This window comes from Chiloscyllium plagiosum, chromosome 29 (assembly GCF_004010195.1).
Source record: "Chiloscyllium plagiosum isolate BGI_BamShark_2017 chromosome 29, ASM401019v2, whole genome shotgun sequence".
Taxonomy (NCBI): domain Eukaryota; kingdom Metazoa; phylum Chordata; class Chondrichthyes; order Orectolobiformes; family Hemiscylliidae; genus Chiloscyllium; species Chiloscyllium plagiosum.
In genome coordinates, this window is record NC_057738.1 from 380709 (window position 1) to 392229 (window position 11521).

The 11521-nt window shown below is 42.3% G+C and overlaps 1 protein-coding gene across 2 annotated transcripts in view; it reads right to left on the bottom strand.

The window, feature by feature from the left end:
* Positions 1–11521, bottom strand: part of tbc1d7 (TBC1 domain family, member 7) — a 141025-nt gene that overhangs the window by 29476 nt on the left and 100028 nt on the right. Inside the window, exon 10 of one of the 2 annotated variants that reach the window (XM_043719000.1) lies at positions 3274–3298. The exons of the other annotated variant lie outside the window; for it this stretch is intronic. Within the exon in view, the coding sequence (XP_043574935.1) occupies positions 3289–3298 (10 nt within the window). The 3' untranslated portion in view covers positions 3274–3288. Of the gene's footprint in view, positions 1–3273; positions 3299–11521 lie in introns of those variants that run through there. 2 annotated transcript variants of the gene reach the window in all.

Below are 11521 nucleotides of genomic sequence, written 5' to 3' on the forward strand. Positions count from 1 at the left end.
CAGTTCCAAACTTCTAGCTCAGCACTGTCCCCATGACTTGTCCTACCTGCCTATCTTCTTTTCCACTTATCCACTCCACCCTCCCCCACTCACCTATTGTACTCTATGCTACTTTCTTCCCACCCCCATTTATCTCTTCACCCTTCAGGCCTCTCTGCCTATACTCCTGATGAATGTCGATTTTACTGCTCCTGGGTTTGTTTTAACACGAAATGCAGGAGGTTGAAGAGCAGCATGACAGAAGTTTATTAGATTGTGAATGGCATGGACAGAGTGGAAATTATGAGGCTTTTTCCTAGGGTGAAGGGGTCAATTACTAAGGGATACAGGTTCCAGATACAAGAGGGGATGTTTAAGAGAGATGTGCGAGGCAAGTTTTTCACACAAAGAGTGGTGAGTATCTGGAACATGCAGCCAGAGGAGGTGGTGGAAGCAGACACAATAGCAGCATTCAAGAAGCACCTGAATGAATATATGAATAGGAAGGGAATACAGGGATATGGATCCTTTCAGTATGGAAGGGCAAAATGTGTTGGTATAGGCTTGGAGGGCAGAAGGACCTGTACTGCTCTTTGTTATTGTTCTCTGTTCTCTGTCACTTTTGAGCCCCTGTGAGGTGGAGAGTATTCTGAATAGCGTGTAGAGAGAGGTGTTCATACCGGCTAATCCTCTTTAAGCAGGAAGTTATTGGGTGACCATTAGGCCGAGCTGCTGATTCTCTCCAACAATTTCTGGTTGAAAAATCTTAGAATCATAGAGATGTAGAGCATGGAAACAGGCCCTTTGGACCAACTTGTCCATGCCAACCAGATATCCTAAATTAATTTTGTCTCATTTGTCAGCACTTGGTGCATATCCCTTTAAATGCTTTCTATTCATATACTCATCCAGATACCTTTTAGTTGTTGTAATTGTACCAGCCTCCACCATTTCCTCATTCTATACACACACCACCCTCTGTGTGAAAAGGTTGCCCCTTAGGTCCCTTTTAAAACTTTCCCCTCTCACCCTGTCCTCAGCTTCTTCAAAATAACCTTGCTGTGAAAATAGAACATAGAACATTACAGCACAGTACAGGCCCTTCAGTCCTCGATTTTGCGCTGATATGTGGAACCAATCTGCATCAACCTTGCAACTATTCTGGTTCAAACCTCTCCAAACATCCCTTATATCTTTCCTAAAGTGTGGTGACTAGAACAGGTAGGTCTAGCCTTATGAACAAAGAACTTAGAACATTACAATACAGTACAAGCCCTTTGGCCCTCGACGTTGCGCCAATCTTTGGAAACAATCTGAAGCCCATTTAACCTACATATGTTCATCGAAGACCATTTAAATGCCCTTAAAGTTGGTGAGTCCACTACTGTTAAAGGCAGTGCGTTCCATGCCCCAACTACTCTCTGAGTAAAGAAACTACCTCTGACATCTGTCCTATATCTATCACCCCTCAATTTAAAGCTATGTCCCCTTAAGCCAGTCATCGCCATCCGAGGAAAAAGGCTCTCACTGTCCACCCTATCTAACCCTCTGATTATCTTACATGTCTCAATTACGTCACCTGTCAACCTTCACTCTAACGAAAGCAGCCTCAAGTCCCTCAGCTTTGCCTCGTAAGACCTTCCCTCCATACCAGGCAACATCTTAGTAAATCTCCTCTGCACCCTTTCCAATGATTCCAAATTCTTCCTATAATGCGGTGACCAGAACTGTACGCAACACTCCAAATGTTCCAGAGTTTTGTACCCGTGCAGCATGATCTCATGGTTCAAAAACTCAATCCCTCTACCCATAAAAGCTAACACATTGCATGCCTTCTTAACAACCCTATCAAACTGGCTGACAACTTTCAAGGATCTATGTACCTGGACACTGAGATTTCTCTGCTCATTTACACTACCAGGGATCTTACCATTAGCCCAATACTCTGCATTCCTGTTACTCCAACCAAAGTGAATCATCTCACACTTTTCTGCATTAAACTCCATTTGCCATCTCTCAGCCCAGCTCTGCAGCTTACCTGTGTCCCTTTGTAACCTGCAACATCCTTTGTCACTATCCACAACTCCACCGACATTAGTGTCATTCGCAAATTTACTAACCCATCCTTCTACACCCTCATCCTCACTTATAAAAATGACAAACAATAGTGGACCCAAAACTAATGGTATCCCACTAGTAATTGAATTCCAGGATGAACATTTTCCATCAACCACCACCCTCTGTCTTCTTTCAGCTAGCCAATTTCTGATCCAAACCACTAAATCACCCTCACTTCCATGCCTCTGTATTTTGTGCAATAGCCTACCGTGGGGAACCGTATCAAATGCCTTACTGAAATCCATATACACCACATCAACTGCTTTACCCTTATCCACCTGTTTGGTCACCTTCTCAAAGAACTCAAGAAGTTTTGTTGAACCACGATCTACCCTTCACAAAGCCATATTGACTATCCCTAATCAACTTATTCCTTTCTAGATGATTATAAATCCTATCTCTTATAACCCTATAACCCGCACGAGAGCCGTATAAAGATTCAGCATAATTTATCCTTCTTCATACTCAATAACCCAAAGTTTATTAAATCAAAGAGAACATTTTTTATTTGTTAATAAAAACTTAACTCTCTCAAATTGCCTTGCCACCTTCAAACATTTATATTCATTCCTTGTTATTTATTGATTCGCTACCTGCAGATTTGCAAGCTTGTGCCTCGATGTGATTTTTTTCAGAATTGATTGATCCTCATGGATCATGCAGTTCTCCAAGGATTACTGTTATAGCTCAATCTGCACTTTTATATTATCTGCAGGAGATCTGAGCCCCTGTATGCTGCAGATTATATGTATTTGGTACATGCACCGGTTTCCCCAGGTTCTTCTGTCCCTTTACATCTGTGCCACTAAATCTTAATTTACCTCTCTTTTTATCCATCCAAATGCATCACCTCACAACCTCCGTTTGTCATTTGTGTGACCATTGCATGGGATTGTAGAGGTAATGTTGAGGGAAGTAGTCATGAGGCGACTCATGTTGCATTAAAAGCCAGGGAAGAACAGTAGACTCGTACAATCATTGAGGGAGCAGCTGATATGGGGAGTTTACATCAAGGGGACTTGAGCTGTGGTGGGAAAACAAAATGGCGGGCCAATTTGGAACAATGGGAACAATTGATGAAAATTGGACACTGTACACTGAATATTTTGATGTGTAAAATAAAGTGGCTGAAAATATAATGGCTCCAGTTTTCTTGAGCAAGACCTTCTGATTCGGAGAAGTCTGATGCAATCAGAGAAACCTGTAGAAAAGACAAACCAAGAACAATGCGAAGTGTTGGGGAGTTATTTTGCACCAAAGCCACAGACAATCGCAGAACATTCCTGTTTTTATAATTGGGTAGAGCATGAAGGAGAGTCCATTGCCCAATCTGTGGTTGCCTTAAAGATATTAACAGAATATTATTAAGTCAGAGAGTTTATCCAAGAATCCTTGCGGGGCCACTTGATTTGTGGCATCCGACACAAAGCCATCCAACAGAAACTCCTAAGAAGAAGGGCCCAGGATTTAAAGGTAGCTTTTGAAATTGCTACCTCAATGGAATTGGCTGTCACTGAAGGAATATGTTTGAGTGATTGTGATCGGGTGCATAAAATAGGAACTGTGGCCACAAGGACTTGAGAAGCCCAGTCCGCCAGGTGTAAACAAATCGGCCATTGCCCGAAATTGCAAAATAGAACTCAAGCAAGATTACATGCAGCCTGCCATAGAGTAGACCACGTCAGTCAGGGTTGCAGGAGAAGCAGAAGGCCCAGAGTCAACAGTGTTTCAGTTAAACATCCTGTTGTATGGGATGAGAGTAGATATAGGTGCAGCAGAATCAATCTATAGAAAAAAATTAAAGGCTCTGCCAGTGAAACCAACCCAGACTCATGATGAACATACACACAATAAATGGTGCCACAAGTGGCTATGCACACTTGTGAAAGTGCCACAGTATCCTTTGGATGGTCATGGTTACAGAAATTATGGATAGGTATAAGGATGTCTTCAAGGGAAGCCTGGGGGAAATGAAAGGAGTAGAAATTAAACTTTGGTTGAAACAGGAGGTTCATCCAAGAGCTCTAAAGGCATGTCCAGACACCATCCAGCTTAAAAGTGGGGGATGGAACTAAACAGTTGATGAATCCAGGAGTGTTGGAACCAGTAACCACCAATGAATGGACCAATCTAATTGTTCTGATCTTAAAACAGATGGCACAGTGAGGACTTGTCTGAAAAAAATTCTCAAAAATTGCAGATCTACTTGTTAATTGGAGGTATGAAGGAGATCTAGCTGCTCCTGACAAGAGTGACACATAGGGAACTGTTCCAATATAAGTGGCTGCCTTTTGGCATCAGATCAGTGCCGGCTCTTTTCCAGAGGGTCATGGATCAAATTTTGAGTGGATTGCCAGATATCCTGTGTTATCTGGATGATATTTTGTTATTGGATCCTCTGAAGAGGTGGGTTTGAAAAACTTAGAAGAAACCTTAAACACGACCATCAAGAAAAAACAGAGAAAGACAAGTTGTTTAAATGTGCCATAAAGTATCTGGGCCACGTAACTGATGGTGAGGGACCTACACAAGTTGCCCAAGAAGATGGAAGCTGTCATGAAGGCCCCAAGACCAGAGAATGTGTCTCAACTGAGATCATTCTTAGGACTTGTAAATTACAATGGCAAGTTCTGGCAACTGTGCTCAAACCCATGCATTGATTGCTGAGAAAAGGGCAATCATGGAAATGGGTCCAGGTTTATGATGAGGCTTACTGGGAGGTGAAACAATCCCTAAAAAGGGTAGATGTGTTGGCTCATTTTGACCCATAGCTGTCACTGCAGTTGGTGTGTGACATATCACCTTATGGGATTGGCATTGTACAGAGAAGGGTGGCACGGTGACTCAGTGGTTAGTACTACTGCCTTACTGTGACAGGGATGGGAGTTTCAGGTGACTGTATGGAGTTTGCATATTTTCCCCAAGTGTACATGGGTTTGCTCCTGATGCTCTGGTTCCAAAGATGTGCAGGTTAGCTGGATTGGTCATGCTAAATTGCCCATAATGTCCAGGGATATGCAGACTAAGTGAATTAGCCATGGGAAATGTTGGGTTACAGGGATGGGTATGGCTGGGATGTTATTCAAAGGATTAGTGTAGACTAGATGGGCTAAATGGCCTGCTTCCACATTATAGGGAATGTATGATTCTCTGAGAGGAAAGCCTATTATACTCACAGTGAGATGACTATTGAAGACAGAGGAGTAGTATGATCAAGTGGAAAAGGAAGGATTGGGCATGGTGTTCAGTGTTAAGAACTTCATCCAATTCCTCTATGGCAGGCATTCATTGCAGCTGACAGACCACTGACTGCTAATTTCTATTTTTGACACATTTACAGGATTGTCATCAATAGCGACAGAATGCCTGCAGATTTAGGTATTGGCTCTGTCAACCTACAACCTACACACAACCTACAGTCAAGAAGCATGCAAAACATTTGCTTTGTCAAGGTCACCACTACTGGGAAAAGGAGATGTTCCCAACTGGAACCTGAAAATTATGTAGTTTTCCCAGGTATGAAGAGAAGGTACAGTGTCAGAAATCAGATATGAAATGACCAGGTCTTGAGCCTAGTGGTGAACTTAGTCCTGAGAGGAAGGTCTTGTCATAGAAACCAGTATTACACCCTTACCTATCCAGGAGGTGAGAGGTGACCAAATCAGATGGCTGTTTAATGTGGGGATATCCCTTTACCATTAAGAACAAGTGAAATAAATAGCCAGGAGCTACTTCTGGTGGCCAAATGTGGATTCCCATTTGAGGAGAAAGTGGCCCCAATTACCATGGCAGTGGAACCAGAAGAGGGACAAATGCTACTAGTTGTTGTGGATGCCCACTCCGGGTGGTTCAAGTTGATGGTCATAAAGTTGGTATTAATGCAAGCAGTGATAAACTGACTGGATGAAATATTTGCCAGGTTTGGGTACGCTGAACAAGTCATGATTGACAATGGTCTACAGTTTGTGATGCAAGAGTATGGGGAGTACCTCGAAAATCACAGAGTCAGATACCTGAGATCACTCCTTATCACTCTTCAACAAAGGGTCAGGTGGAGAGATTTGTACAAACCTTCAAGCAGGCCTTAAAGACTTCACAAAATGATGCTTTTCTTGGACAGTGACTAGCAAGCTCCTCAGCACATACAGGAACATGCCACATGTGATGGCCCGCTGTTCACCAGCATCTTTAATGTGCAACTACCAGCTGAGAACCATGTTTGACTTACTGTAGTCGGAAGAGATCGGAGATGTGGTGGAGCAAAATCAAGGACAGATGATCAGAGGTGGGGGAACATCACAGTCAAGAGCATTCCAAGAGGAGCCTGGAATTATACATCTGGAGAAAAGTGGATCACAGCTCAAATAAGATAGTTGTCATATATGATGCAGACAAGGGATGAACTGCTCTGGAGGAGACATTTGGACCAGCTGGTCACCACAACTCACTAACATAGTGGGGGAGGTACCCCAGAATATCCAGCAGGTCCAGATGGGACCAGTGATATCAATTAAGTCATACCTTTCCAAGCCAGGCTTGGCCATGCTCAGGGAAGAGACATCAGCTGCATAACAGGACAATAGCTAATCAGAGGGAGATTTACCTGCAGAACAGGGGCAGCATGGTAGCTCAGCGGTTAGCGCTGCTGCCTCACAGCGCCAAGAACTTGGGTTCAATTCCAGCCTCGGGTGACTGTCTGTGTGGAGTTTGCACATTCTCCTCATGTCTGTATGGGTTTCCTCCGGTTTCTTCCCAAAGATGTGCAGGTCAGGTGAATTGGTAATTCTAAATTGCCCATAGTGTTTAGGGATGCGTAGGCTAGGTGCATTAGTCAGGGGTAAATATGGAGAGTAGGGTAGGGGAATAGGTTTGGATGGGAGAATCATCAGAAGGTCGGTGTGGACTTGTTGGGCTGAAGGTATTCTGTAACAATGGGAGTTTCCAGAAACCTGGGAGACTACATTAAAAGAGCTTCCAGAGATGAGGAGATGGTCTTCTAAGAATCACCATCTCCTTGGCAGATTGGTCATGTCGATATAAACTTTGGAAGAGTTGTTTTCCACTTTTTTAATAAAAATTCCTGACAATGTTTATTTGTTAGTTTCAATATTTGCATAGTATTGTAATTGTTGGATATTGTGAAGAAGTTGTATAGAGTATTTGTGAATTGGAATGCAGGAAGCTTGAACTTGGTTGGAGAAATGAAAGGGGGAACAGCGCATAGTTCCTTTAAGAGGTGATGTGTTTTTCAAAGTTTGGAAATTTACAAAAAAAAATGTCTGCAAGCAGCTGTAGATGCATAGACAACTCTGAAATTGAAACATATAAATCAATGGCTGTGTGGTTGGCAACCTAGGCTTGCTTTGATGTTAAGGCAAAATGGCTTGAATATTAGCCAATTAACCTAAACCAGGCTCTCGATACCAAATGCCATTAAATTTAAATCTGATGGTTTTGACTCTCCAGAACCAATCTGATTGTAAAAAAATCAGGTTATCAGGAGTATGAAAGATGAGAGCATTTTAGCTGTAATTTTGAGAGACTAAATTCTTTTTTTTGTTATTTAAGTTATTTATATATATGTATATTTTATTAAAACAGCGCATAGTTCCTTTAAGAGGTGATGTGTTTTTCAAAGTTTGGAAATTTACACAAAAAAATTAAGATTCTGTTTTATTAGGGAATAGTTACTAATTAGAGGAGAATTGTTTAGTTTGTTAATGGTTCTGTTAATTTGTTCGCTGGTGGAATTAGATAAACAAATTCTTACTTGTTGTTTGTAGAGTGAGTGAAAGGATTTCATTTAATTTAACCATTTTTGTTTTATCACAAATTCGAAGGTAAGGTGCTCCTTTTGGGTGTTTAGGAGCGGGGGGAGGTGGAGTCAACCTCCACTCTGTAACAGTGTGTGTATGGGGAGGACTGTTATGTTAGCAGTTGGGAGTGTGTGCCCCTTTAAGAGAGCAGATCATATGAGCTGGTAGGGGAGTTACAATGGTAGTGTTGGACTAAGTGTGGAGCTCAGAGGATACACAATAAAATATTCCCTGTTCATGTTTACCCTCCATTTACCTCACGTTCGGTTTAAATATAATAGGCCATGAGTTTGTAGATTGTGTTAGACAATAATTATGTTGCTGCTGATGACTCGCAGTGCCTCGTAGATGCCCAGTCTTGAATTGTGACCCATTTGAAGTCTGTCTCATTGATAGTGCCACAAACATTTAATTTGTGGATTGTACGAGACGCAGGTCATAAAAATGTTGCTGTGGAAGCATTATTGTGGGTTTAAAAGAAAATGTGTATATAAGACACATAAGGTAGGGTTCAATGTTATGTGTACACATAGAATTAATATGAAATGTGTAACTTAAGATTAATGACCTATGTATCTAGTAATAATGATGATAACATTTTTAAAAAGAGACCATCTTTTCATAATGATGGTTCATTTTTTTCAAATACAGTTGTACAATACTGTATATAAGATATTCTCAATTTGAAGGTGGGACTTCATCTCCACATGGACTGTGTGGTCACCATTATTATTGATATGGTTATGGACAACTGCATCTGCAGCAGGCAGATTGGTGAGGATGAAGTAAAATATATTTTCCCTCGCTTCTTGGTTCCCTCACCACCTGCTGCATACTAGGTCTAGAAGTAATGTTCTCAATAACGCAACAAGCTGCCAAGCTACTTTTTGTGATGGACACTGAGATCCCCCATCCAGAGTATATTCTGCCCCTTGTCGTACTCATTGCTTCCTCCAAGTGTTGCTCAATATGGAGGAGCATACAGTCATAGCTGAGGGAGGACAGAGGCTCTCCTAGTCCACATTAACAGTGGTAGCTACTTAGCTGAGATGGTTAGACTTTAGTGTTAATAATGTGAATGAGTTCAATGCATGTTGTCACCAATGCTGATTTTGAGATATGACTTTAATTTGTCGCATTTCAGGAAGTAACAAAGATGATTGATGAGGGTGGGGCAGTGAATGTTGTCTGTATAGACTTTATTTAAGCATTTAACAAAGTCATTCATGGTAGGCTGGTCTTCGGATGCTGCCTGAACTGCTGTGCTTTTCCAGCACTACTGTAACCTTGACTCTGATATGCAGCATCGGCAGTCCTCATTTTCGCCCAGAAAATCAAGTTCAGGTGAGATCATGGTAAGTTGGACACAAACTTAGCTTGGCCATAGAAGACAAGACAATAGTTATGGACTGAAGGTTCTGTGACCAGCAGTGTTCCGCAACTATCAGTGCTGTGGGATCTTTGTTGTTTGTAATGTATGTAAATGATGTGGATGAAATGTAGGTGGTCTGATCAGTAGGTTTACAGATAACATGAAAATTAGTGGTGTTATGGATAATGAGGAAGGATACAGTGGTATATAGATCACTTGGAAAGATGGGTGGAGAAATGGCAGATGGAGTTTAATCAAGACAATTGATGCATTTTGGGAGGTCAGATACTATACAGTAAATGGCAGAACTCTTAGGAGCATGGATATAGAGAGGGATCTTGGGGTGCAAGTCAATAATGTGCTGCAAGTGACAATTCAAGGAAATCAGGTGGTACTGAAGATGTACAGTATGCTTGCCTTCATTGGTCAGGGCATTAATTATAGAAGTTGGCAAATCATGTTGCAACTATGTAAAATTTTACTTAGCATAGAGTATTGTGTGTAGTTCTGGTCACCATGCTATGGACAGAATGTGGAGATGCAAAAGAATACCTGGATTGTATTGTATTAGCTGTAAGGAGAGATTTGACAAACCTGGATTGTTTCACCAGAGCATTGGCAGCTGAGGGGACAACCTGATAGAGGTATATTAAATTATGAGAGGCATGGACAGGGTGGATAGTCAGAGCTTATTTCCAAGGATGTAGATGTCAAATACCACGGGGCAAAGTTGTAAGGTGAGAGAGGTAAAGTTTAATGGGTATGTTTGTTTACAAGAGGATTGTGCTTCCCAGGGAGTTGTTAAAAGCAGATATAATAGCAATGTTAAAGAGACACTTGGGACAGGCAAAGGATAGAGGGCTATGGACAATGGGCAAGCAGATGGGATTAGTTTAGAATGGCAACATGGTTGGCACAGACATCGTGGGACAAAGGGCCTGTTCCTGTTCTGTCTTGTTCAATGTTGTGTGTCTGACTTGATGCTGTGAGATTTCATGGTGTTCAGAGTCAACGTTTAGGACTCTAAATGCAAGTCTCTCCTGCCTGCATGCCATGTCCCTCCACCTGTCAGGACACATCCATGATGTGGTGTTTAAGGCATTGTAAGGTATGATTCTATGACTATTTCAGTCAGTGAGACAAAACTCCCAGTTTAGGCCCGGATTACTAAAGAGAACATTGCCAGGACACCGAGCTGTGTTTGCCATGATAGCCTCTGGTGCCATGGTTGATACCAGGTGGTCCTTTTTCTATGTCTTTATTTTTTTCCTTTTCTTGCTTGGCCATTCCTGAGGGCACTTATTGGGTCTGGCTTCACATGCTAGCTCGACCAGGTACGTTCAGCAGTCTCCTTTCATAAAGGATATCAGTGAACCAGATCTGACAATTAATAGTGATGACATTGTCATTATTAGACTCTTAAATCCAAATTTTTACTGAACACAAATTTGACCATTTGTCTTTTCTCTCTCAAAGGCATTTTGTATTTACAAAGCTATACCAATGTCTAAACAGTATTGTTACCTCAGCTCCCATTTCTCGTATGTCTTTCTGAACACTTCATATTCTTGAATATCAAGCACTCAATCTTTACAATTTTAAAGATACCTTTCTGTTATTGCCACTACGTTACATTTGCACACAGGCGGTTCTGTGGGCATGGGCGAGACTCTCGGATGGTTTGTTGCCTCCCGGGTGCCAGGGTCCGAGACGTCTCGGACCGTGTCTTCAAAATCCTTAAGGGGGAGGGTGTGCAGCCAGAAGTTGTGGTGCACGTTGGCACCAACGACATAGTTAGGAAGAGGGGTGGGGAGGTCATTCAAGAGCTCAGGGAGTTAGGCTGGAAGCTAAAAGCTAGAACAGACAGAATCGACATCTCTGGGTTGTTGCCGGTGCCACGTGACATTGAGGCAAGGAATGGGGAGTGAGTGCAGTTGAACACGTGGCTGCAAGGATGGTGTAGGAGGGAGGGCTTCAGGTATTTGGACAATTGGACTGCATTCTGGGGAAGGTGGGACCTATACAAGCAGGACGGGTTGCACCTGAACCAGAAGGGCACCAATATCCTGGGAGGTAGGTTTGCTAGCAATCTTCGGGGGGGTTTAAACTAATTTGGCAGGGGGATGGGATCCGGACTTGTAGTCCAGCAAGTAGGCTAGCTGTTTGTCAGGATGTCCAAGAATGTAGGGAGGCTGTGAAGAAGGTAGCACTGACAGGGAATACTTGCAGACACAGA